Genomic DNA, 27,908 nt, shown 5'->3' on the forward strand with positions numbered 1-27,908 from the left:
TACAGAAAAAAAAACATATATTTAGACGGCAGAGTTGTTTTGGTCGTTACATTGGAAAGGAACAAGCAGCGACTCAGGTATTACAGGCCACGGGGGGCTCTGTGCAGGCTTTGGAGTCAGGAGAAGCAATAAGGCAGAAAGGAGGATTTTCAGGCACTCAGTCATCCCCACCACATAGGTTTAGCAGGGCCCGCTGATAGTCTCCTTTTGTGTCTTGCTGTAAGATAAAAAAGTGAAGTAGTTAAGTTTCTGGAAATCATTTTGTAGAATAGACTTAAGGGTCCTTGTAGACGAGATCATCATCATTTGAACTAACGAGTGATGTCCCCTCTAGCTCGTTCGCTGTTGCGCAGCCCGTTTATACAGATAGATACATTGTTGGCTTGTTCAAAAGAACATTGTTCAGTCTTTCACATTCGCTGTATAGAGAAAATGTGTATGAAGAGCAGCATCAAGTAAAAGCTATTTCAAAAAGACATCAAAAGGCTTGACAAAGTCCCTTTGCATAGGACGAAACGTCGCAAGTTTTGTTGTTCATGCTGATGGAGTTTTTAACTCAATAAAGATGATAATTGGATTTGGATTCCCGGAAGATTCCAGGATGTCTTTCTGAAATAGCTTCTACTTGATGCTGCTCTCCATACACATTTTCTCTATGCTGCATTGGGATCTATGAGGTCCGGATCCCCCAGGTGAGCGCGCATCTATTGGCTTGACGCCATATTCTATCCTTCTCTCCCTATTTGTGTGCCTATTGGGCTGAAGGTGTGCTGCTGAGATCCTTTGTTTTCCCTCACATTCGCTGTATAATTGATAAGATGGACTGAACGATCGCTGTTTAAACTGAACGAGCCAACGATGATTTGTATGCCTGCATGCAGTGAACAACGAATGAAAAGTGAATGGTTATAGTTCATTGTTTGGTCGTTGACTCACATTTAGGGCTTATTCAGACGTCCGTATATCAGCCGGGTGTGAAAACCTGGTCAATCTACGCAGTCGGAATAAGCCCTTCGACTGAAGGATTATTGTTCACTTTTGCTGGTTTGAACGAGAATTGTTCCATTTAAAAGCACCTTAAGGTGTAAAATTGACACTATTTCACCTTTAAAATCAAGAGAAAAAAAACAAAAACATGTAGTACACAGAAATAGATAACCGTATATACTCGAGTATAAGCCGAGTCAATAAGTTTTACCACAAAAAACTGGTTAAAAAAACTTATTGACTTGAGTATAAGCCTAGCTATATACTTGAGTACATACTAGGTAAAGAAAAAATGCAATACTCACCTCCCAGCCGGTGTCGGTGTCCCCGGCGCGATGGTCTCCCCAGCTGTGTGGCAAGCTGCTTGAGAATTCTCCCTGCTGTCATCTCCCTACTCAGCTTTGAATTTCACAGCCCTCAGCGCTATGTAGGTAAGCGCTGTGATTGGATCGAGTGCCAGCCAATCACAGTGCTTACCTACATAGCGCTGAGGGCGGGGGAATTTAAAGATGAGCAGGGAGAATTCTCAAGCAGCTTGCCACACCGCTAGGGAGACCATCGTGCCGGGGACACAAACACAGGCTAGGAGTTGAGCATTGCGGGTTTTCTGTTGTTTTTTTTACCTCACTTGAGTATAAGCCGGGGGAGGCTTTTTCATCATAGAAAAATGTGCTGAAAAACTAAGCTTATACTCGAGTATATATGGTAATTCACCCCTCTGTACATTGGAATGCCTATTTTTGGACTCTGTTTCAATCGATTCCTGCTTATTGTCTAATAGGAGCCTGGCGGTTTTACTGCCTGTTGTTGATATTTTATTCATCTTAATGAGTGAAATCAGCAGCTAACGCTGTACAAAAATCATATGTGGATTTTATTGTGGGTTTTGGAGCAGAATTTTTATGATGTGTGTGAAACTTGTCTTAAGACACCAGTCCTGAGTTGTACTAACATAGGATCTGTATAAATCCCTCAGATTCAAGCGTGAAGCGAGTACGAGACAAAAGAAGGGCATTTCCTGTCCGAGTATTTCACAGATAGCACAAATTAGACTATTCTAAATGAACATTTTTTTTTTACATTTTTTACATGGACCAATAGGCTATATGAAAATGGGTCTGTATCACAGTCTATTATTGGACATGCCATGCACTCCGCCCGCAGGTATCAGGCAGCATACAGACCTGTGTCCTTGTGCTGTCAGATACAAATTGCACCCAAGAATCTTGGGCAAAACTTGCAAAAACCAGTGTGAATGGGCCCTAAAATGGTCCTTTCTTTTGAGGATGTTTTTTTTTTTAAATGAGGAATATTCATGCTCCATAAAAAACAAAAAAAAAAGATCCCAGGGCGCATTCAGACGACCGTATAGCGGCTGGGTTTTCACGCCGATCCAATATACGGTGTCTCTCTTTGCAGGGGGAGGAGGCTGGAAGAGTCGGGAGCAGTGCTGTGAGCTCCCACCCCCTCTCCACCCCCTGCACTATTTTTAATGAGGAGAGGCGGGGCTAATTCCCAGAATTTAGCCCCACCCCCGTTCCGCCTCCTCTCATTGCAAATAGTGCAGAGGGGCGGAAATTGGGTGGAGAGGGGTTGAGAGGGGGCAGGAGCTCAGAGTACTGCTCCCGGCTCTTCCAGCCTCCTCCCCATGCAGAGAGAGAGATGCCGTATATCGGCTGGGCGTGAAAACCCAGCCGATATACGGTCGTCTGAATGCACCCTTAGTCAGTAGTTACAAAACCCGGCAATATAGCTAACCCCCCCCTCTGCCCATAATTAACTAGCAAGGGAAGCCTAGCAGTAATTTCTATCATATGACACATGTAGATAGTACTTACACCAATGAAGTAGGACAAAGATTTGCCATATTTCTTCTTGAACTCTGCTCTAATTTTCAGCATGTCCCTTTCACTTCGGGAAACCATAGTTCGGATTAATACTTTATCCTTTGTTCCTTTGCCCTATATGAAAAAGAAAATTGTGGCAATTATTGAAAACTCAACTTGTCACTGGCATAAACTTTTATCATTTTTTCTTAACCCCCCCCTACAGTAATAATTACAGATATTGCGATGGATTTTGGCCTGGATAAGTGCACAACTGTAGCAGTGAAAGAGGAAAAATAGTGGCTAGTGATGGCATTAAAATGCCCAATGGTGAAATTATAAGATACCTATAAAATACCACGGAGGGGGGGGGGGGGAGGGGCAAAGGACTGTTGCAAGCGAAGCAAACGGTAGAAGAGAAATAGGCCTTGGCAGATTACACCAAAGAAAGTTAGAATGGGACTGACTGAGGTGGACAAACATAAGCTGCTCAAAGTTCAGCAAACAAAACATGATTATTGGAATTAAACGGTGATAACTCAGATTGCTAACTGGCACATTAGAGCATTACATGGCCGATTCCTGGGGGGGGGGGGGGGGGACTATCCAGGGTAAAGTGGATAAAGTAGTAACCCGGCTACAGGAACTCTGAAAAATAAAACGGAAGGACTGATTTTTAGCTGCACAACAGGCGATCAGGACTAATGTGATACAAGCCAGGGTGAGAAAAGATGCACAATGCCGAATCTATAAAGAAGCTGATGAAACTAGTGACCAGGTTGCCAAAAAAATTGCACAAAGGGAGTACAAATAAAGACAATTGGGTGGCAAAGATGATTCATTGGAACCTCTGCAAAAACTACCCACAAAAAAACAAACCAAAAAAAACAAACTGGTGGGACCATAATCCCGAAAAAATGGTTGTATACAGAAATCTCACACTACTTTTATTGCTTCATTGTCAAACAGATGAAGTCCTGGCCCATAAAATGCCACATTTGACCATCATTGACCTTGACTGGCACTTAGCTCAATGTTACCAAAATAAACATCTGTCAGTTCCACAAGCCCATAACACGACATCCTAGGTTCCTGGTGAATCCCGATGCATTACGACGATAAACTACCAAATTGTGATCTGGTGCTTGAGTTGTACCGCTACTTTGTGGATTAGGATAAGAAGCACATTTTGTCGCTGGAGCCGCGCCAGAATTCTGGCATAGGGTGCACACTTGGCGTAAATCATTTTAGACAAATTTACTGTTGATCTGCGCCAATGAGAACAGATGTTATTCCTTTCGCTCTACTTTTTAAGATAGTACAGAAAAGGAGGCGGAGTCTGCATGACATGAAGATTAGAGTTAACTGCAGATTTTCCAAAAAAGTGCCAATTTCACTGCAGTAGCCGGGGGGGGGGGGGGGGGGGGGGGGGGCACATGAACAGACTCCACATCCCTAGACACTCAAAGATGCGACAGATTTATCAACTTGGTGCGACTGCTGATAAATTGGTTGCACTAATGGCGGTAGTCACGGCTTGGTATTATACTTGCACATAAATAAGGCTTGTGTAGGATGCCAGTCGCACAGTTATGTCTTGAAGACTATTAGATAAGACAAGCTGTAATGCGCCTGCTATTTGCACCAGACTAAGTACTGCACTTTAGTATGTGCGACAGTGGCTGTCCATCTGTCTCTTGCACCAGTGCCACCTCCCGTATATAGCATTTTCTGTACATTGCTGAGAATTGGTGTTTGTGCCACCCTTGTACCATAGTATTAGCGTGGACTTTTTCTGTCATTTTAAGTAGATTTTGATACCAGTTTTCTGTTTATTTGCAACCAAAATTAAAAATACATGAATTTGTAGATATGAGAGAGGCTCATAAATCTCAACTAGAAACTTAGTTTAGGCTTGCATGGAGGCACACCCAGCAATGAGCAATGTGACCGCATATACAGCATGCCTCCATACTGGTGGCACAAGTCACTACTGGTTTCCCTACCACAGCACCTATTGTTTGTGGTATTTATAATGAATACTAGACTCCAATTTTTTTTAATTGTCCTCCATTTAGTTTTTCTTTTAAATACATTTTATATGCAAATTGTTTCGAAAATGTCACGATTACTTGAATGAGTAAAATCAAAAGTTTGGCTTGGTCGGTCATTAAGGTACAAACAGGCTTGGTCTAGAAGAGGATACCTTTTTTTTAAATAGGCCGGCTTAACATGGACGTATTTGCACGCTCAGTACACAGTGAGTAGATATCACTGCTTTTAATACATTCATTCACATGCACATTTTTGGCCATGCAAAATAAGATACAATGTGCTCTGTGTTTCTGCACATCAAAGATCCCCATAAAATGCTGGTAAAAGAACTAATTAGCCATAGTGCAGTTGTTTGGCGCGAGACAATGAGCATGCCCTCTGCATTACTGGAGTTTCTTACATGGTCAGCTGCTATGAGGAGAGTTTTCCAGAACCCGGCCTGTGCAATTTTTTTGTTAAGGCCAACTTCACACAGGCAAGTGCGATATTAAAACTGCTTCGCATCACTTCGGGAAATTAGCGAACCTCTGCCACGGTGGAGAATCGAAGAGTGTCCCACTGTTTTCAATGGGGAGTTCTCGCATGCACCTAGCACGCGGTGCGATGCTGCCGCCGGCCCTATTGTTTTTGTGTGGCTATATCTTAAGATGTTCAAAGTCTGGTTTAAAATGGGAAAAAAAAAATATCAAAACCTTACCTTCATGGAGTCGTAAAACCGGTCAGCAAAATACAGGGGCTTGTTCTGAATACACTGCACTGAAATCCGAACACACAAACGGAGAAATACATTAAATTGTGCTGATTAAAGCAATACATTCACACATAGCTACACAATGACATGTCAGGGAAGGGCTGGGCAGACAATACAATGAAGATCTATATTCTAGAGACTAAACTATGCTTCTTAAGGCTCAGCCATATAACTCATGGTGAAGGAGTATTATATGTCTGTTATCACAGCACAAAGCGACAGGTAAGATTAACATATACAGCACGTGACTGAGTTTCTATGACGTATATCAGGCATCCTGTATATACGAGTAATATAAGCCATGGACCACTCACCCAGATTCAGGAAAGCGTTCTCCAGGTCCCCCTTTACTTCCTTCTTGATGCTCTCCTGCATATCATATGGGCTGTAGCTCTTGTACCTTTCAAAGACTGAAAGAGAATATAAATATGCATTTAGTAGTCTGAATATCAAGCCTTGTAATAGTCCTTACTATAGACGGTGTTACAAATACTCATGGAGCTTTGGGCTCCTCTAGGGTTTATACAACCATCAAAAACGTATCCGGTTCCATTCTAACATCATACCTTTCTGGAGGTGTGGAATGCTTCTTTCAGTCATGATTGAAATCCATTTGCTTACATCTGTTCCCTTCCTCTTTACTCCGGCCTCATACAGTTCCTGTGGTACATGGAGCACGGCATTAGCATCCATTGCATTTACATACACCGCATTTCTAGCATTACAATAAAGAGGTATTCCCATTAAGTTTAATAGGTCCACATGGAGTAACAAGTTAAAAATATATGTCTTTGTAATACATGTGTCTCTAGGCTGTCTGTCCATGGGTGGGATGGACCCCGCAGCTGAGTTCATCCTGGTGCCCCCAGCGTACCTGTTCGGCCTCTTCTCTGTAATGCAGATGTGCCGGCCTGCATGTGCAGTACAGAGGACGCCGCGCTATGGCAATCTTCACTGCAGAATGGCCGCGGGATGGACGACTTCCAGTGACTTCAATGGAAGCTGGCTGTGCGGAACCCACACAAAATCGCAGCATGCTGCGATTTCTTCTCCACAAGCAAAAAAATAAAATAGCAATCGATTTCCGCTCGTGGCCAGGAAATTGACTTTTTACATTGCATGCTGTTGACTGGATTTGCTTGCGGAGTCCGGAGGCAGATTCCTGCTCTGTACTCCATAATGCAAATCCGTTCGTGGACAGGAGCCCTAATAGTGTGCACATTGTATGTGCAGGCTGCGTCTGGGTTCTATAACGGGTATGGAGGATAGGGTAGCGGACTGGACAGGCTGTGGTAACATAGACATTAGGGACTTGCAAGTAACTTTAGTTACTGGGAAAGTCCCTTTAATAAAGGACACTGAGGAGCTACAGTAAATAATAGGGGAAAGCTGCCTATAAAAACAGGACCATGTGTTGCTGAGAAAAAGCAGATGACCGCTATAAACACCCGCTTCATCTTTACAAGTTTTGTAAACCTTCAAGTCATGATAAAGGCAGAGATTGATACAAAGTAGTAGGAATTCTGCAAACAGTGCTTCCCTCCCCAAAATAATGTGCAGAGTGTATGCACATGTCATGATATATAGGCATACATCTACTTACTCTAGCGTCCTGGTCAATCTTTTCATAATCTACTACAGAACTCTCCTCTTGTCTTTTACCCTGCAGGAAGAAGTAGGGAAAATCAGGATTAAATCACAGGAACAGTAGAGTAACAGCTATGTCAGCTCTTAGGGCATGTTCACACTGGCGATCGCAATTTTGCCGCGAAGAAAATCGTGTCTTTTATTCCCACACTTTTTGAGTGTCAGCAAATTCCACCTCAAAAACTGTTGCTTTTTGCCGCAGATCCACAAGTGGAATTTGTTTCATCAATGTCCAAATCCGTGTGCAAAATTTAAACATGGAAAATCGTGTTTCTGTATCAAGAGGTGACATGTGAATTTGGCCCACAGATTTTGCCCAATGACAGGGTAAATTCTGCGATAGGATCGGTACCAAAAATACATGGATTGTGATGTGTTTTTTAAGGCGGAATTCACGCAGAAACTTCCACCATGTGAACATACCCTTATGGGAAAAGAACTAAGTAAAAAAAATATATACTATATAATTTTTTTTTCCTTGTTGGCAATGGACAACAAAATCTAAAACACATACAGTAGATCAGTTTTATATTTTACTATCCATTGCCAACAGGAAACACAAGCTGTGTTGATACAATAACAGAAAACCAGCTTACATGATGTTCTTTTCTCAACATCGTTTTAGAAGGGAATCATGAACAGACGTAGCAGAGCTGAATCCATCACTTCATTTTATGATAAAGACCCAATACACTGAATTATCACATTTGATATGCTAAACAATCTACAGGAAGACTACAGAACATACGGATTTTGTGATGTGGTTATACAATCTATTACGGACCAAAGCTTCTAAAATAACTTGTCCCATTTACTTACCTTGGCAAGAGCAACCATTAACTTCCTGAAGTCTCCCGATGTGTCTGACACAATGTCTTTTTCTAATTCTGTCTTATATACTGAAAAATAAACATTAGTTTAGTGAGATAATCCTAAGCAGTACTGGACACTAACTATCTCTGCTGGTTTACTATATAGTTACATGGACTCTGGTACCTGCAGATACACAGAAATGAACAGATCTAAACTGGGACATAGAAGCCAGAGGACAAGTGGCCACCAGATGGAAGACATTACTTTTAGTCAATCGCATTACTACCAAAATCAATGGGTGACATCAGTCTAACGTCACCCATTGACTCGGTGCAGTGAGGCCCGCCCACTTGACAGATCCACAATGTCGGAAGCCAAACCTTAAAAAAGCCTGTCCAGGCAAAGGGAGGCGAGTATGGAGAAAATAAGAAAAAACAAAGCAAAAAAACAGTGCTAGTGTTGGTGTCGCGGTCGAGTAGGTGTACTTAGCAGGCAGACTGTGGCCACTAACTGCCTGGATCCCTGCTGTCCTGAGCACAAAGAAAAAAAAAGTGCTGCCAGCAATTCCCCTTTCCTATAATGTATGGCTATAATGTAAGATCGCCCAGGAGGTGCTGATGTCACGTTGTCATGTGACTTGTGTTTCGTGACCACTTTTCCGATTTTCATGAACATGCCAGGAAAACAACATGGTAAGAAGTCTGGCTCATGCACAGCGCTGCGGGAAGGAGCCGCTAAATAGGGAGTTAATGACTGTTTTCACAAGGAAACATTAAAAAGTTTGTCTAGTGGCTGTACCAATATTCTGGGGTCTGTATTGCGAATTGGAGAGACTCTGGGGTCTGTACTGAGCCCCCGAATTTGGGCTCTTAGTGATATTGAGAAGAGGATGCAGGGAAGGGAAGCGAGTCTCATCACAGGAAGCAGCGGCACAGAGCTCATCAACATGTGTGCTGGTGGAAGGCGGGGAGGGAGGATTGTACATGGACTGCATGTTGGATGCAGAAGAAGAGATGTGCTTTACATGGGACTGTATATTAGAGCTTCTGAAAGGAGGGGAGAGGTTTTACATAGCATTGCATGTTGTGGAGGGGTATATTGAGGGGCTGAAGGTAGGGAGGAGAATCAATTTACATGGGACTTTAGGTGGAGATGATGGGAGGAAGAGTGGTGTTTACATGGGACTGGGTTGAAGGTAGGGGAGTGATGTTTCTTCGCATGGGACTGTATAATGGAGGAGATGAAGGGAGGGAGATTGTGTTTTGTTTTGTTTACATGGGAGGAGGAGGGCACAATAAGACAGGACAAAGTTCTCAGAATATGACAAGTGAAGTGTTCGATAGTGCAAAAGTAGTAAGAAAAACTATACTTATTTGGAATCGCTGTTATGATACAGTAATTTATATGTAATAATGGTGTGCCTTGTTTTGATTCTTACTACCTGGGGTTGCCAGACCTTCACCTGGCAGCAGACCCAGGTACATGGACCTTTACAAAAGCTAGTTGAGTAACTCCTAGTTGACATCACATGTATGAAAAATAACCTCTGAGCGGTTCTCTTCTCAAGAGCAAAACGTTTGCTTTGCTTTAGAGAAGAAACTGGCTGGCTGCTAGCTTTACCACCAGTACATAAATGTGTATTTAGTATTACAGATGAAAGTTTCAGCAGTGTATGTTTACACCATCATACCACTAGGGGGCCACAATAAACCTAATTTTGAGGAACTTTGTAGATAGCAATGTGGAGTGCGATCTAAGACAGAGTGCAGTTTATGTAACGTATGAATATGTGGAAATGCAGTCTAAGTATTTTACACTGATTTCACAAGTACTCACGTTCTCTGTAGGCGGCTTGGATTGCGTGTAGTTCTTGATTATCCCGAGAGCAAATAATTTCAATAAGAGTGTCTTCATCTGTACCAAGGCCCTGCAAGGAGTATCAGACATGTTAGCCAAGTGCAAGTTATGCTGTTTATCTCACGCAATCTTGCTGCCTTCGCACCTCACTATAATACTAGGACACATTAGACAGTGCTAGGGACAGAAAGGGTCCAATTCACTTTAACCATGGAGACTTTACATTATCTGTATGTTCTGCTTGTTCTTCCATAGCGGTTTTGTAGTTTATACTCACACTCCTGGCTTTAAATAACATGCATGTATCTCACATAGTGAAATAATGTGGTGATGTGTTATATTTTGCCAATATATGTATAACTGGTAACAAATAAGCACCACTATTATCAGTACTGGTTCTAATTAGTCTGAGAACAGTGTACAAACATGCTTGGTGCTATTTGGGGAAGAACCAATACCATGCACATGACTTGCCTTCATTGCAGATTTCAGCTCAGAAGCATCATACTGAGGTGGGGTCTTCATCAGTCCGAGTAACAAAGTCTCAAGATGACCAGAAAGAGCACCTTTCAATGCTGATGGGAGATCCTAAAGATATAGGACAAGACATATATTACTTCTGGAGAATTAGACGCTCAAGTTACTCATAGTCCAGCAGCGGAATCTGGCCCCGACAGCAGCCGGCGGCCCTGCATACCGGTTTACTTTTGATTTATTCTGTAGTGCAGATGGTTGCGCGAGCCGCTGTTAGACATGCGCAATATGGATATTTTTTTCAAGTTTTTTTCCCCCCGCGCTGCTGCAAGGCATAGATGTGGAATCTGCAACCTTTCCACAATGTGAATTTCAGAAGGTCCATGGGTCGGACGGCTTCCATTGACTTCAATGGAAGCAGTCCGCACAGAATCCGCTTAAAAATAGAACATGCTGCGATTTTTCCTCCGCTTGCGGAAACTAGAATTGGTTGCCACTCGTCTGCAGGAAAAAAAAAAAATATATCGCTTTTCCATATAAATGCCATGGAAGGTATGTGCTGTGGAACCTGAGGGCGGATGTCTACCCCGAATTCCACAATGCAAATCCGGTTGTGTGCAGCCGGCCTTATATGCAAGCAAAGGGTAACAGAAATACTTCAATTTTGTATGAAAATAACTTCAAAGAGTTAAATACATTGCTGCCATTTACTAACTGGTCACAAAACCTGCTTATAACACTGCATCAGATGCAGCTCGTATGATATGCAAAGAGCATGAGGCGATTTATTTCTCCTGCGTATCGATACATATGTCAATGTGCATGGAAGAATGAAAGTCCATTGACGGGGTATATACGGGTGCGTAATGCGCCACTATGAATGAGCCCTAAGGCTGAGTTCTCAACCTCGCATTCCATTTCTGTTGTTCAGCTTCAACAATGAATATAACTGAAGTGCTGGATTTAGTGTATAAATGGTGCTTAATGGACAGTATAGACAATCATGGGGTCTGAAGTGTTTCCGACATGCATTTCCCCATACAAAATAGCACAACATGCTGCACCATTTCATTAGGAATTTTTGGCCAAATTACACAGATGTGAACTTGAACGAGCAAATCTGAGTAATATATCTGTTATGCTATTACTAACAGCTGCCCCTGAGCTCTGAGTACACACAGGGCATGAAGAGAGTCACATGCAACAGCCCAATACACCACTGTCTCAAGAGTCTTCTCGAAAAATAGAAAAAATATATGACTGAAATTGAAAGAATAAAGGCCCATTTAGACAATGATTATCGCTCAAAAGCCATCTTTTGATTGATAATTGTTGGCTGTAAATGTGCCCATCTTTCACTTTTCTGCCGAATGATGGATTTCAGTTGGGCATGAAATTCATCCTTCGGCAGAAGCGCTGATAAGATGGATCGCGCGCTGTGTTCTGCCCGGGGAGCGCTGATAACATAGTCTCAGCTGTCAGCCCTGTGGCAGAACAAAGGGAATTCATTTAGAGAACAGCGGGTGGTCTGTTCTCTGAATACAGCTCCCGACGGCTCACCCACTACTAATTGGTACTAATAGGCATTAATACCAAGCCATCTTTTGAGCGATCCTCTTTGTGTCTAAATGCACCTTAACACCTAGAAGGACTTGGATAACCAAGGATAAGGGACTGAATGGTCATATCAAGCAGCAGGATCTGACCATAATCCCAAGTAAATACATTATGTCAAGAATTACCTTCTTGGTTCTCCTCTGATAGGCGAATGCTATGTCCTGCCTTTGTTCATTGCTGCGGTTTGTTAAAATGCTGATGATTGTTAGTTCGTCGACACCTGAAATATATGGAATGTGTTGAGAATGATATATATATATATATAGGAATAAAATATGGATGAGCAAAATAGAACAATATCCAAATCCCCACCAACCATCTCTTACAAGTCAGTCACCACACCTAAACATAAGCGTTCTGTAAGACTGAAGGGCCCATGTACACAGGCTGAGAGTTGTCCCGCAGTACACAACACTGGTTCACTGCTGTCTATACGTGGCAGATCATTGACTTCATGAGTAATACTACTATTGTTCATCCCCATAGAGCCGTCATTGGTTGCCTGTGCATCTCCATGTTCACACCGGCAGATGCACAACTGACCAGCGGGCATTTTTACTGCTTGCATAAGTGAGTAAACCGGCTGATCTTTTGCACAGATTGGACAATTATCAGGGAAACGTACGTTATTGTGCCCAATAGGCCAGTGTAACCCCATCTGGTAACTAGTTACAAAGGAAACATCATCACCGTTGTGCCCTATATACTACATTATGGGGCACAAAGGTGAGGGAATGGGGTGTTGGGGGAACTGAGTTTCATACTCACCAAATGCCCCGTTCTTGTGCAGCGTCCCTACGAAGTTGTTGCACACAAACCGCGTTAATCTTTTCAGATGCCTATGAGCGCATGCTCCCCTACTGATTTCTATGCACACAGCCTTCTGAAAAGAGCCAACTTCGCAGGGACACAATGCAGGGACAGCTCACCTTGTGAGTATCAAACATCCCGGACTCTTTATTCCTGCATCTTTTAGCCCCATAACAGTTTCTCTGGCTCAAGGGTTATGACAAGTTCCCTTTAACCAGCAGATCTGCATATGGATTAGCACCATTCTCCTCTTCCTAGGGATAATCTGCGTTTTTTTCCATGTGAAATCTGTGATAAAATAAGCACGCCAATTCTTCTTGTGACTTTATTTTTGCTGTAGTACTGTCAAACGGAAAAAAAAGTGGATGCGTGAAGAGTGAAATCCAGCTTTATTAAAAACTGTGCCTAAAAATCAGGCTACACGGAGAACGCGTTTCGATTCTTAATGAACCTTGTTCATTAAGGTGATCAAGTTTCAATAAGAATCGAAACGCGTTCTCCATGTATCCTGATTTTTAGGCACAATCTTTAATAAAGCAGGATTTCACGCTTCATGCGTCCACTTTCCCTTATCTTTCCGTGCAGTGTAACCATCAAGTGGTGTAACCATGAGTGGTACGAGGACGTGAGTATATTCCTGCTTGTCAACATAACATGAGAGCACTGATAAAGCAGCCAGGTGAGACTCCAGTTTTTTTACATGCCAAGATAAAAAAAGGCAGATTTTCTTCTGATGATCGTGAATGGGGTGTAAAATCTTCAAATACTGAAACCATCAACATACCGTAAATACAACGCAGAACATAAATATACTAGCATATGGCTACATCCGAATGGTTTAATACAATGAAGTCTGAATCGGCTGCCTGTTGCTCTGATTTCTGCACACTTCCCACAGGGGCTGTTGATGATGAAGATGTAAGATGTATATCCAGTCACTAGAGGGATTTATTGTCAGATCAAATACGATTAAAGTACAATAGTTTACTCTTGGTTATCAAATTGGGCAACTACTATGTCACGGATGAGGGTATGGTCCAGATGACATAATATGAAAGCCGATGTCCTGTGATTGTATTGATGTATATGTTACGTTTTTGGGGGGGGTAAAAAAAAAATAAATTCAAAAAACCCCCCAAACATTTAATGGAAATAGAAATACTGAAAGTGTGATTGCTCAACAGGTTAGTCACACAGCGTTGCTGCCAAACCCCCCCCCCCCCCCTTGCTTATAACAACATGTAGATCACTCAGACTGTTCTTTAAATAATTTACGATACAAATGAGTACTATTCTAGGAGGCACAATATACTTGTACATTCCTACTATCCATTACCCCATCGGAGACAGACTGGATGTTCCTGGCCCTATAGCGAGACCGGTCAGCCCACAGACCTCGGAGGGGGAAGAATAATGCAGCTTATTTTTAGCCTAAATAAAAGTGTATGTGAATTATGTATAATCCGTGCCGGTACAAAGCAAATAAACCCAATTACCCCAAGGCATAAGGATTATTGATTGCAGCAGATACAGGAACTGCTGCTAATTGGTTTCTAAGTGTAGTCATAAAAGCCAGGCAAGGACAATGAAGTCTGCAACGTAAGCGCTGGAGGAGGGGAGGAGGGGAGAGAAGTATTTCACAACCCACGCCCGGTACACACCTCTCCTATTCCGGAATGTTCCATTATGAAAAAAAATGGTAAAAGTAAAAGCCACGGCCAAGAGGAAATCTGTCCCGCTTCCTCCATTCCTGGAGCTTGTTTAGACTCACTCAGGTTATTCCTGGCACAAGATTTGGATGTAATAAATTAGAAAGACAATTGGTTTGAGTACAGATCTCTGGGGGCTTTTAACAATTGTATCTATTTCCAACAATAGGGAGCACCTGGTATCCACAGGAAGGAGGAAATATTGTGGTGGCAACTAAGTGGAAAGTAAACCACAAAGTTTGAGGTATTAAAAGGAAATCCCGAAGATGGGAGACACATCATCAATACTGAAGCATACAGTATAGGCATGTGCCATACTGGATATAATAATCTATATAAACTGCCAACATATTCTGAAGACCTTTGTAATCAAATGAGTAGAAAAAAAAAAAGGGAAGCGTTTCTTACCTGCCTAATGCAGGAGGAGAAATGCCAATTGCAGCTGGCACTTGGACTACTTCTAGTCCCTGAAATGACAAGTGCCAGTAGCAATCAGTGTAGCTCCAGGTGCATTTTGCAGAGGAGAAACGCTGTTTTGTAAAAAAGAGAGTGCTATTACACGAGCATTGCTCCCCTGCAAAACGCAGGAGGTGCTACGCTGATTGCAGCTGGCACCTGGACTTGTCAGTTCAAATCACTATGCCAAGTCCAGCTGCTGGCTGCATTCAGCATTTCTCCCACTGCATTTTGCAGGTGAGCAGTACTGCTGTATAATAGCAGCCTAAGAGCTTACAATCTAAAGGCAGATCACATTATCAAGAGAACACATTATTCTCATACACTGCAATCAATTACGGGGACCAAGACTGGGTTACCCCTCTGTTGTAACCACATGCATTTGAAACCCCATCCAACTTTGGCAGCCAATAGCTACATGACCTTGTATTGTCTTCTGCAGGTGGGCAGGATGTCGAATGCATGTGGTTACAGCAAGGTGGAAACCCAACCTAAGAGTCAGGAAGCAGCATTACAAGGTTGAAAAGTAGGTTGGAAATGGGGGCACACAGTAGTTTGATCATTATACAGTCACTACTAGTCCAATTATCAATAGTCCAAGTATTAATATTGGCACCTGGCTACCAAACAAACATAAGACAACTCTATTAGTTACTAATAGATAGCCTGTCTCAGGACGGTGGCTGTAATACAAAATGCATCCAGTTAAGGGCAGAGTTCTTGTCCCAGGACAACGACTACAATCTATATACAGTATATGCCAGCCACAGGTTGGTGAAGCAGAAGCGGCTGAGCCAAATGCGCAGGTTAGTGTAGCAGCAGCCGCTCCCACTACACTGAGGAGTACAGGGCACAGCGGAGCGACACGGCTCCCCTCTATGTTATTACACAGAGAAATTAAACTTTACAATCACACAGAGAAAGTATAATTTGATTCTAACAACTTCTTCTAGGTGTTTGACAAGAAGTGTATATTCGATATTGATCTCCATCCAACCAAGAATGCCATCTAAACAAGCCATCTAATTTTTTTTCCATACACCTTTCATTGTCCACAGAAATAGATATCCAGTCCATGTAGCTACATAATGTTGTGCGCGACAATCCCATTACTGTGAGATTAGTACATGTTAGTCTAAATGACACTTTTCAGGTTATGCGGGTCCATTATACTGCTGTCTATATTTCCTGGGTAATAGCCCCCACAGGCAGCTACAATAGCGCCGATTGCAAAGTAGGTTTCCCGTCAATCAAAATCTTACTAATTCCCTCACTCTCTTACAAGGGTTGTCCAGGCTGGAAAACCCATATTCATGTACCCCATTACAGAATTCTGAGTTAATAAAGTTCCCTGTTCAGGGTCCTTGGCAGGAGTGCGGAGGGGGTGCAAAGAGTTTTTCTTGCTCTATAGGACCAATCGTGAGTTACACAGACAACCTATTGACTTGAATGGGCACTGCGTAAGGTCTCATTTTCTCAGAGGGTAAGCTCCAGGGAAACTGAACACTAAGGGCTTATTCACAAGACCAATTTTCACATCCATGTGCCTTCAGTGTTCGCAACTGACTGTACATGGACCTATTACAGTCAATGGGGCTATGCAGACTTCTTTTTTTAAATTTAAACAAGGACTGTAAAAAAAACAAAAAAAAACAAAACTGCAGTATGCCCAATTCTGGTCCAACTTATAGGACAACAGAGACCTATTCAAGTCAATGCAGGCCCAATTTTAAAAAAAGAGTGAGAGAGAGAGAAAAAGGATGCACACACGGAGGACATAAAAGTGTACTCAGCTTTTCACTGTCAATTGCTAAGCAATCCTAGAGAAAAATTGGTCCTCCTTCAGGTTTTTTTGTGCATAAGAAAAAAAAAAAAAAATTATATATATATATATATATATATATATATATATAAATAAAAGGACACAACCCCCCCCACAAGACATGTGCATGGTATACAGAGGTAATACGGACAGACGGAATAATAACAGTTACGTTTTTCATGTACTGATATTGGACATATTAGTGTGAATAAGGCCTACTATCCCATTTAGATGGGACGAGAGTCTTCTAAATACCGGCACGAGCGCTGATGTCACCATTAAGGTCGTCAGCGCTCGCGGATTACTTATTTTATTCTCCCCTTTGCACCTCTGTTATGCACTCTCCCAATCACAATTGAAGACAGTGAAGATAAGTTTTGGATATGTGGCCAGGAAGGTATTGATTATGTCTTCCCTTATGGTACAACTATATCTAAAACCATTACTTTGGGGCTTTGGCTGGCTTGCTCTCGGATGTATGGTAGATGCTGCAGCAGAAATCCTCTGACTGACAAGCTCAGCCCTATCATGGTCAGACAATACAAGTGGATGGACTTGTAGTGCCATTTCTACCAAACCTTTTTTTTTTAATCCTTTTTGACTTTCTAGGTAAAGTTTTCCTACAGAAGTGTACCAACCTTTTGTCTTAATGGCAGTTTCAAGGGCTGCAGCATCTTTCTCTGCATCGAAGTTTGTGGAGGGTCTCACAGTACCACAAGTAGATTGAGTGGAGCTGGTTTGCTGGAATGCATAAAGTGAGAATTAATAGTTGCAATAGCAGTTGTGTCTTATAATAGAATACCGACTATTCTTGTTATTCACATTAAAACAACATGTTCGCTGTAAAGTTTATAAACATAACAGCCGTAAACAGTCTTTACTTCTACTTTGGGAATAAGCTAAAGCTGCTTTTACACAGAACGATTATCATTCAGATTCCTGCGCCCCAGCGAGGATCTGCAGGATTATCGTTCAGTGTACATGCATGCGCCGACTGAACGGGAAGTTGTTCATTTCTCGTTCGCCGTTCAGATTCTGCATGCAGGAAAACGAACAACCTGTCGTTCCGTTTAAACAGCAGTTCACTTCTGAACGACTGTCTGCTTACGGTAAATAGAGGCAGGAGTGCCGGAACAATCTCCGGACCGCTCCGCCCCATTCAGTCAGCGATGATCGTTCCTGTCTAAGAGTACAGGAATGATTATTGCTGGGACGACCTGTCGGGCATCTGTTGGCCGACAGATTGTCCCATGTAAAAGCACTAGAGATGAGCGAGTATACTCGCTAAGGCTAACTGCTCAAGCGAGTAGTGCCTTAGCCGAGTATCTCCCCGCTCGTCTCTAAAGATTCGGCTGCCGGCGCGGGTGACAGGTGAGTTGCGGTAGCAGGGGGAAGCGGGGGGGAGAGAGAGATCTTCCCTCCGTTCCTCCCCGCCCCCCGAATCTTTAAAGACAAGCGGGGAGATACTCGGCTAAGGCACTACTCGCTCGAGTAGTTAGCCTTAGCGAGTATACTCGCTCATCTCTAAAAAGCACCCTAAGGGCGAGCACCCACTGGCGTTTTTTTACCTGCGTTTTGCGTTTTTCCTGCACAGGCATAGAGATAACATGTGTTCCTGTCCACTGGCGTTTTTTTTGCGTTGCGTTTTTAACATAGGAACTGTCAGTTGCATATGTGTCCTTATTTTTCTCCTAATGCACCCATGAAAGTCAATGGAAATTAATGGAAAAGCCGCGAAAACGCCGCGAAAAACGCGCGGAAAAATCGCGGGAAACGCGGCGAAAACGCTGCGTTTTTTCCCCGCGGAAAACGCAAACGCCAGTGGGTGCTCGCCCTTATAGAGTTTCTCTTTTGAAAGTGCAATTAATATGGTTTGCTCTAACGCAACGTTCCACATTAGCTCATACAACTCTACTTACATGTCCTTCCAATTTCAGCTTGCCTAGAATTTCATGGATAGTAGCCATTGCGACAGACTCTGAAACAAAGCCAAGCAAACAGTTTATAAAGAAAATATCAGGAAAGTCCAACAAAATCACATACCATGAAGTACAGCTTTGGGGGCAATAGGCTGAACTGGATGGGCATAAGTCTTCTTTTCAGCCTTACACACTAGGTTACTGCTGGGCAGTTAAGCACCTGACAATTTCCCAAGACGTATCGCTTCTATGCTTTGTCACATGAGCAATAGTCACTGAGTGAATGGAGGTGAAGTGCGCTGGGGATCTGCTTCCATTCACTAAGAACAGGCAGTCGTTCAAGGATGAGCTACTGCCTGTTTACCCCAAGTGAGAAGTCACTCACTAGTAACTACATTTCACCGAGCTGGAAAAAAATAAAAATGATAAATTGGCGGGTGTAAAGTCATCCTTATGCGGTCTTCACACTGGCGAAAAAATTATGTGAGATGCACAAATCCTGCACAAGCATGAACCCAAATTATTTTGAATGGGGTCATACACATGAGTGAGGTTTCCCTGCAAGGCACCGCTATGTGGGAAACAAATCGCGGCATGCTCTATTTTGCATCGCAGCGCCCATTGTTTTCAATGCGGCTCTTGGCAGCACCGCACCACATGCTGGGTGCACACGATGCGAGGCCTCCCATTGAAAACAAAAGGAGATACTCCGCGATCCTCCTGCCAGCTGCGGAGGAGGATCCTTTCATCCTAGAAGTGATGCGAGGCTGTTGTGACATGAAAACGCCTTGCATCCTCGGGGAATTCACATGGTGGGGAGGGCGATATGGGGGCGGGATTCACAGCCCCATATCGCGCTCGCCAGTGTGAAGTGAGCCTTAGGGTGTAATGACACGTTGCAGCTTGCTGCGAATTTTACATTGGATTTGATGCAGATCTGCAGGAAATCAGCCACATGTAAAAAAAACTCACACAAAAGCATTTGCACTGTGTATTATGCATGCAAAATTGACACGGGCCATGCTCGTTGAATAGAGCCAATTGATTGCAATCTGTTTGGACAGGGGCGCTTTTTGCACAAACTTTTTGGTCGCATAAAAAAAATAATAAAATACACAGCATGTCCTATTTTGGTGCGTGTTGTGCACAAATTAGCCCATATTGAACTTCATTGGCCATTGAAATCAAAGGGAGCGCGTGTGTTTATTTTTTGCGTGCACAAAAACATGGTAAAATACGCACAAACGCAGGAAAAAATGCATCGTCCATTGCGCAAATACGCAGCACAAATGTGAACACAAATATGCTATGCTGTGTGAAGCCGGCCTTAAGTTGCTTTTACATGGGACGGCTGTTGAGGACTTCAGCACCAACGGTCGTCTCCAAGCTTATTGCTGCTGTGTGGAGCGCAACGGAGATCTTTAGCTGCCACCTGCCTCCAATCTGAGTAAGGGCTCATGTCCACGGGTGTTTTTTTTCACCGCGTATTACGGGGTGAATGGATTTAATGGACTTTCATTGATCCATGCACATGAGCGTGTAGACACTGCGTATCGATACGCACGAGAAATAGATCACAGCATGCTGTTTCTCAGCGTACCACGCAGCGTGAGCCTTATATACTTGTACAAGCTATTGATGTAACGCTGTCCATACGCGTTCCGAGTATGCCGCAATTTTTTTCCTGCACCACATCACTTGTGTAGATGACTGCATTCAAAAGAATGGGGCTCATACTGGCTCATCTCGCAATGTACAAATCTCACGGCCCTGTGAAAGCGGACAAAATTGGCATCAAATTCAGTGCACACTGCAGTTTTCAATATCTTTTGATTAAATATCAAACTTTGTGCATCGTCTTTGCACACTTCTTCAGTAGGGCCACAGAGAAGAACCCCAACAAAGGGAACTGAAGGATGTTTGTATTAAGGCCCGCTTACACGTAACAATTGTCGCTCAAAATTCGCTTAGACGACTGAAAGTGTGCGATAATCGTTACGTCTAAACGCGAGCTGTTGCTCACTTTTCGTTTATCGCTCAGGTTCAACCGCTATAAACATAATCGCTGTCTCGCTCACTTCTCACTGCGTGTAAACGCTCCCCGCTCAGTGTGTAACATAGAATGTGAAGCGCTGAGTGAAAAGTGAGCGATTCTCAGTGATGATCGGCCTGTCTAAACGTTCTGCGCAAACAACTGCGAACGAATTAGCGGTGACGTCACTCGCTCGTTCAAACAGGAATTGGTCTTGCGCTAAAGGGGTTCAGTGAAGTCAAATCCCTGCAGCTTACTGCTGCTTTCTGACCCAACAAGGGACTTTTCTACATTACAAAGAATATATGCTGAAAAGGAAGTGATAAGACTAATCCGCCCGCACACGGACGGGATCGCGCAGTGGAATCCGACCCTGTGCCTGGCCGGTGACCCCCGCGTACATGTCTACAGTCTTCCTATCTATGTTGTGGATGTGTTGGCCATCGCACATTCGCAATAAAGATTATGCCACAGCTCCCGCGATGATCATTGACTTTAATGGAAGCCGTCCGCACAGAATCCGCCTGAAAATAGAGTATGCTGCGATTTTCCCCCAAGAGCAGAAAAAAATAATCGCAATTGATTTCCACTTGTGGGCAGGGAGAAAAAAAAAAAAAAAGGATCGCCTTTCCATAGCATGCTATGGCCGGTGCTTGCTGTGAAATCCGGATGCCCGCTCCAGAATTCCGCAACGCAAATGTGGCTGTGTGCAGGCGGCCTAGGTTTTACACTCACTTTCTCTAGAACCATGTTAATCAAAGGCTAAAGGGGGATTTCCATCTACGCTAAACATGGCTGAGATGGAAATACATCCCATTTGCCATGGTCAGTGGTGGCCACCATTATGGAAACAGCTGAACTGGATGTTCTACGCTATTTCCACAGCATAGAACTATCAGTTTAGCTGTCTTTAATCCCAGCCACCGGTGGTGAGGCAGGTTGGGGATTCCCCCATCCAGTAGTAGGAGCCAAGTCCCAGTGGTAAGACTTGCATCTATCCGACACTTACTGTAAATCCTATGCTTCTGCCATAAATGCACAAGATAGAAATCTCCCTTTAACCCCTTTAGTGGCACGCCCAGAAAATCTCTGGGGCTTGCTGCACTGACCATGCAGTTAAACCCCGGAAGATTTCTGTGGACAGCTCTAGTGCTGAAATGCTGACCAGGACACACAGTTATTGTGCCACTGTACACGTTTGCCACTTCAAAATACTTCAGGAAAATCTTTGGGGCTTGCTGTGCTGACATGGTAATATTAAACCTGCCACTGAAGGGGTTAAGCTTGGCTCTAGCATTCCTTTATTTAGCTCTCGCATGTGATTCATGGTCTCCATTTGCAGCATGTGAGACAAGAATGAATCTTTATAGGAAACAATGTAGGAGGATGTGGCTGCAAGTTTGTGACAATTTATGGACACACTGTTGCAGAGTTTTGCATTGGCTTTTACACTTTGCTATATGATAAAATCCTAATGCAACATATCTGCGGCACACAGATCCCTGCAGGTTTTCATGGCAAATGTGAATGGGGTTTTGTAAGAGCTACTGAAGATCCCTACAATTCTGTTGTATGTGAACGTGATGTAAAGCCGGCCATACATATAAGATTAGCACTGCCCATTCACTGAACTCAATGGTTTCTATTCACTGTATATTGCGCACGCAAATTTTTCATTTGCTATGCGCTGCGCAAATACGTTTGCGTGAATCCGGCCTTAGTGTATATCCACACAGGGGGGAGTTTGCTGCAGTGTCTGCAGCAGGTCAACAAACCAAAATCTCATCCGGCGATTGCCAGCAGGGACATTTTTGTTTATCCCTGCGGGATTCCTATTGCGTAAAACCTAGGGCGTATCCCGCTCGGTCCATGGGCATGAGCCCTTAGTGATGTGTATTTTCAGAATGAACGATTATTTTTTGTACAAAAAAAAAATTAAAATTCGGCATATTTTACTGTTCTTTTTCCCTGCGCAAGGCATGTGCATTTGTGCACAGGAAAAAAAAAAGGTCTAATTAGTCTAATGAGTTCCTTTTCCTGTGCAATGACATAGTGCTTCCGCATCTCCTAGCTTATCTTGCCTGCATTTACACATTCCCATTGACTTCTATGGGGACTTTTGGTGTGCAGGATGATGGAGGGTGCTGCACTTTTTTTGCACAAGGGAAATGTGCAGGAAAAATATGCATATGTGAACGAAACCATTGAAATCAATGGGTTCTGTTCTCTGCATACTAGTCAGACCCGGCCAAGAGCTTACGCTTCTGTTACAACAGTCTTGTATTAGGGCTCCTTCACGTGTGCGGTTTTGCGTGTGCCTAAGCACAACGCACTTGCGCTGTGAACAAGGCGCTTTTGCACGCCTATTGGCGTATTTTAGGATCCCCTCACAGCACCCGCTTTTTACCACAGTGTTTGAAATGCTGCGTTTGCCGCGGTACAACGCTCCCATTGATTTTCGTGTGCCGTCGGCTCTATTTTCACGCCCCTAATCTCCCATCACAATGATTGGGCGCGTTAAAAACGCTGTCAAATACATTAAAAAATGCAGCGGTTTGGGGCGTGGCATTTTGTGAACGCATGTGTGAGTGGCCTTACTGTGCTTGTTACGCTTGCAGGGCATGTTTACGTGGGGCGCAGGACACCCCCTGCCATGATTTAAAAGGCTATTTAGCCTAATGAGGTTCATAGGTGTGATCTTTTTCCCTGCGGTTTTGCGCTGTATTCTGTGCATCCTGTTGCGTATTGCGTGCGTATTTACGCTCTACTTATAGACTTCTATGGGGCCCTTTTACTGTGAAATGTGCATAAAATAGAGCATGTTCTTTTTTTTGCGCGTGTGAGAAATGTGCACGCAAAATACGGAAAAGGAGAATGAACCCATTGATATTAACGCGCTGTATTTTGAGCATATTGCATGTTCAAATACGCCCGTGTGAACGATCCCTTAGTCATATCCATCATGGAGCGCGTTACATTTTAACATTGGCGTAGATATCGCTTCACCTCACCCTGATACATCCGCCCCACATTTCTTACCACACGGATGTAACAGCCATGTTTCAAATGGAGAATTTTCCTCCACATGTTGATACTAGATGGAACATTCTGGCCGGTTTCTACCCACACAGATGCTTTACACCAGAAGACTAATTAGCATAAAGCGGTGGGATACTACAAGCACCCCCCCCCCCCCCCCCCCGGTCACAGGACCACGCCCGAGCGCCATTCACTATGACGCCATTTTCATGATACAGTAAGAATGCCCGTCCTTCATAATACTGATTACAGCTCAACTAAATAATTTATCCCGCATTCCACAGTGCAAGAGCGGCGGCGTGTTCAGGCATGTTCCGGACGGGGTTAATGCGTGTGAACATGTATGTCTCCTACAATTTACCTCACAGACTTATCCTGGGTGCGGTCAGAAATCTCTACCTGTTCTACTACAACTTATGCGCTTCATTCAAAAAAAAAAAAAAAAAAAAGGGACGCCATTACCCCGAGCTCAGTCAGGGATATCTGACGCTCTTCAATAAATATCAGCCTTTGATAGAGAGACAACACCTAAGGGGTTAAATTACAATGGCGTAAAAATACCCCATCATCCGCCTGTCATGTGGGAATCTGTCACACGTGTAGCCCACAGCAGCATTACACGTAGACATGCGGATTTGTAATTTGCGTAGTTTTATGCCACGTGTGAATCCACCCAAAGTCAGACAGCCGTGCCATACAGTCTATTGCTCCCTGTTATCAGACCAGGGCTGATTATAATCAATGGAATTACTGTAAAAAAATTAAATAAACAATCCCTGCCTCTTCGAGGACTACTTTATGCCCGAAGGGATAACGTGAATTATTAATTCTGCCCTGTGCTTTCCTTCAGCGCTCCTGTAGGACTACTTTGGGAGGCGACCTTGTGCATTAATACAAGACGTCTCCATATTTAAGTGTCTCCTGACACCGCAGTCTGCAGAGCGTCTCACCAGCGGGTCCCACAGTCTCTGTAATGCAGAGTTATTTGGCTTTTGGTAAAAATCCTCCCACTTAGGAGAAGTCGGAGCCTGCATCGGGCACGGTGCCAGTTTGTACTCCACCCAAGTCATAAATCACCCTGCCACACCTATCCTCCTAATCCACAGTGCCTCCTCACTCTGCAGGGCCTGGCACAGTCTGCCAGCCACAGGGCAGAAACCCTGCACATCTACAGAATAGAAAGCCAGGTTTGCTGACCGGCTGGAGGGATAGCCTTCTAGTAACTTACCATAGACCGGGCACCCACAGACAATGGGCATGACTATTGGACCGTGCCAGGAATACACTTCTCGCTGCGCATTTGTTGAGCACGTAGTACAAGAAGATGGTGGTTTTGATGACGTTTTTGGGCTCTCTCACATGGGTGTATCGCCTGTGGCGGTATGCAATGCATTGCCGACAAATGCCCATACACTATCTTGGCATGTAGGAGTGCGTAATACACGCTAAGATAGAGCATGCTGTGTTCTTTTTTGCGCACGCAAAACCCGTGAGTGTAATACGCTGCAAAAAAAACTGCTAGTGTGAGAAATGCCCTTAGCTTGTTACCCTATCCCTGAAACACACTGCCAAGGTAAAGTGGCGTGTTGGCACCCTCCCTGGCACCTAAAACACAGCTACACCCCTGTCCTCGGGGAACGAGTACTGCCACCAACGCTGATACCTCTACAGCTTAACAATCTTCTAAGAAGTCTCAAGAATCCAGGTGTCATTATGTAGTGGGGTACAAAGTACATGGGAAGGGCGGAAGGTGCCCACTAATGGGAGCGGAAACACGCAGACCCTCACAGCCGGGTACATTTGGGTTATGTAAGAGGGTACAGCATTCCAGATAGTAATACCCACAGGATCAACAGTTACATGAATGAATGAATAAATGAATGATGGGTGGGGAAGGCGGTAACTACAATCCCCATCATTGTTAATACTAGCCGGTGGACCAGCATCCACCATGAACATATTGGATATCTCTGCTCTCAGGCTTATTTAATGCCCTTTTCTATTAACCAGGAATTACCCAAATCTGACATTAGACAGTGAGAACACATTACATGTATGTACAATGTGCAGGATCTGGTCCTACAGACAGCAGGAGACATACAGTATATATGTCAGATAAAGGCATTGGTCTTCCAGACTCCTGCAAGTAATTCAATTGAAGAACACAACAGAATTAGCTGATAACAGAGAACACCAGCTAGTAAAGAGATGACAGCTCTCAGGGAACCCCCCAGCCCGACCTGCTTGCAGTGCCATCAAGTACAAGTTTTCAGCCTGGTAAGTGAGAAGCTGTATTAGTAGCTCTCCGATCAGCGTGGGACTAAAACTCCCAGCATGCCAATGATCCTTACCTGAGGAGGATGAGGCAGGAGCGGCCGCCGACTGGGATGGAGGAGCGGTGAGTGCGCTGGATGTCACCCGGGCGTGGCATTTATCGGGCGGCCACGTATTAGTCTGCCCCAACCCCTCACTACACCCCTGGTGCCGCCCTACTGCTCCTCACACCTCCCCGCACAGCTCTGCTGCTCGCCGCCCCGGCACCTCCTGCCGCCCGTACATGTTACACGAGCGCTGCAGGCTGTATGGCGCCACCATAGTGCCGGGCGCTGCACACAAGTCACGGGGCCTAATAGTGCTCCTAGTGATAGTGATAGTCCTAGAAGTGCTCCTAGTGCTAGTCCTAGAAGTGCTCTTAGTGCTAGTCCTAGTAGTGCTCCTGGGTGCTGGAGGTAGTGCTGGTCCTAGTAGTGCTCCTAGGTGCTGGTCCTAGTAGTGCTCCTGGGTGCTGGAGGTAGTGCTGGTCCTAGTAGTGCTCCTAGGTGCTAGTCCTAGTAGTGCTCCTGGATGTTAGTGATAGTGCTAGTCCTAGTAGTGCTTCTGGTGCTGGTCCTAGTAGTGCTCCTAGTGCTAGTTCTAGTAGTGCTCCTAGTGCTAGTCCTAGTAGTGCTCCTAGTGCTAGTCCTAGTAGTGCTCCTAGTGCTAGTCCTAGTAGTGCTCCTAGTGCTAGTCCTAGTAGTGCTCCTAGTGCTAGTCCTAGTAGTGCTCCTAGTGCTAGTCCTAGTAGTGCTCCAAGTGCTAGTCCTAGTAGTGCTCCTAGGTGCTGGTCCTAGTAGTCCTCCTAGTGCTAGTCCTAGTAGTGCTCCTAGTGCTAGTCCTAGTAGTGCTCCTGGGTGCTGGTCCTAGTAGTGCTCCTAGTGCTAGTTGTAGTAGTGCTTCTAGTGCTGGTCCTAGTAGTGCTCCTAGTGCTAGTCCTAGTAGTGCTCCTAGTGCTAGTCCTAGTAGTGCTCCTAGTGCTAGTCCTAGTAGTGCTCCTAGTGCTAGTCCTAGTAGTGCTCCTAGTGCTAGTCCTAGTAGTGCTCCAAGTGCTAGTCCTAGTAGTGCTCCTAGGTGCTGGTCCTAGTAGTCCTCCTAGTGCTAGTCCTAGTAGTGCTCCTAGTGCTAGTCCTAGTAGTGCTCCTGGGTGCTGGTCCTAGTAGTGCTCCTAGTGCTAGTTGTAGTAGTGCTTCTAGTGCTGGTCCCAGTAGTGCTCCTAGTGCTAGTCCTAGTAGTGCTCCAAGTGCTAGTCCTAGTAGTGCTCCTAGGTGCTGGTCCTAGTAGTCCTCCTAGTGCTAGTCCTAGTAGTGCTCCTAGTGCTAGTCCTAGTAGTGCTCCTGGGTGCTAGTCCTAGTAGTGCTTCTAGTGCTGGTCCTAGTTGTGCTCCTGGGTGCTGGAGGTAGTGCTAGTCCTAGTAGTGCTCCTAGTGCTAGTCCTAGTAGTGCTCCAAGTGCTAGTCCTAGTAGTGCTCCTAGGTGCTGGTCCTAGTAGTCCTCCTAGTGCTAGTCCTAGTAGTGCTCCTAGTGCTAGTCCTAGTAGTGCTCCTGGGTGCTGGTCCTAGTAGTGCTTCTAGTGCTAGTCGTAGTAGTGCTCCTAGGTGCTGGTCCCAGTAGTGCTCCTAGTGCTAGTCCTAGTAGTGCTCCAAGTGCTAGTCCTAGTAGTGCTCCTAAGTGCTGGTCCTAGTAGTCCTCCTAGTGCTGGTCCTAGTAGTGCTCCTAAGTGCTGGTCCTAGTAGTCCTCCTAGTGCTAGTCCTAGTAGTGCTCCTAGTGCTAGTCCTAGT

At 44.3% G+C, this 27,908-nt stretch overlaps 1 protein-coding gene across 1 annotated transcript; it reads right to left on the reverse strand.

Annotated features, from left to right (window-relative positions):
• Positions 1 to 26,316, reverse strand: ANXA2 (annexin A2). Its single transcript, XM_066592394.1, has 13 exons — positions 26,166 to 26,316; positions 18,744 to 18,802; positions 17,463 to 17,565; positions 12,153 to 12,247; positions 10,411 to 10,524; positions 9,916 to 10,006; positions 8,086 to 8,165; positions 7,223 to 7,282; positions 6,186 to 6,279; positions 5,934 to 6,029; positions 5,566 to 5,624; positions 2,826 to 2,948; positions 1 to 217 (listed from the first exon to the last, which is right to left on the reverse strand). The coding sequence occupies exons 2-13, from the start codon at positions 18,789 to 18,791 to the stop codon at positions 158 to 160; spliced, it is 1,023 nt and encodes a 340-aa protein (XP_066448491.1). The 5' UTR covers positions 18,792 to 18,802; positions 26,166 to 26,316; the 3' UTR covers positions 1 to 157.
• Positions 26,317 to 27,908: the final 1,592 nt, after the last annotated feature.

The sequence above is a fragment of the Eleutherodactylus coqui genome, chromosome 2, assembly GCF_035609145.1.
Source record: "Eleutherodactylus coqui strain aEleCoq1 chromosome 2, aEleCoq1.hap1, whole genome shotgun sequence".
NCBI lineage: Eukaryota > Metazoa > Chordata > Amphibia > Anura > Eleutherodactylidae > Eleutherodactylus > Eleutherodactylus coqui.

What these genes read in the sequence shown, in the direction of transcription:
- ANXA2 (XM_066592394.1), bottom strand. Translation starts at nt 18,791, where the DNA reads ATGGCTACTATCCATGAAATTCTAGGCAAGCTGAAATTGGAAGGACAT. An exon ending in AACTGCCATTAAGACAAAAG is followed by an intron (nt 12,248 to 17,462) that starts GTTGGTACACTT and finishes CATATATTTCAG; the next exon opens with GTGTCGACGAACTAACAATC. An exon ending in GAACGCTTTCCTGAATCTGG is followed by an intron (nt 5,625 to 5,933) that starts GTGAGTGGTCCA and finishes TTCGGATTTCAG; the next exon opens with TGCAGTGTATTCAGAACAAG.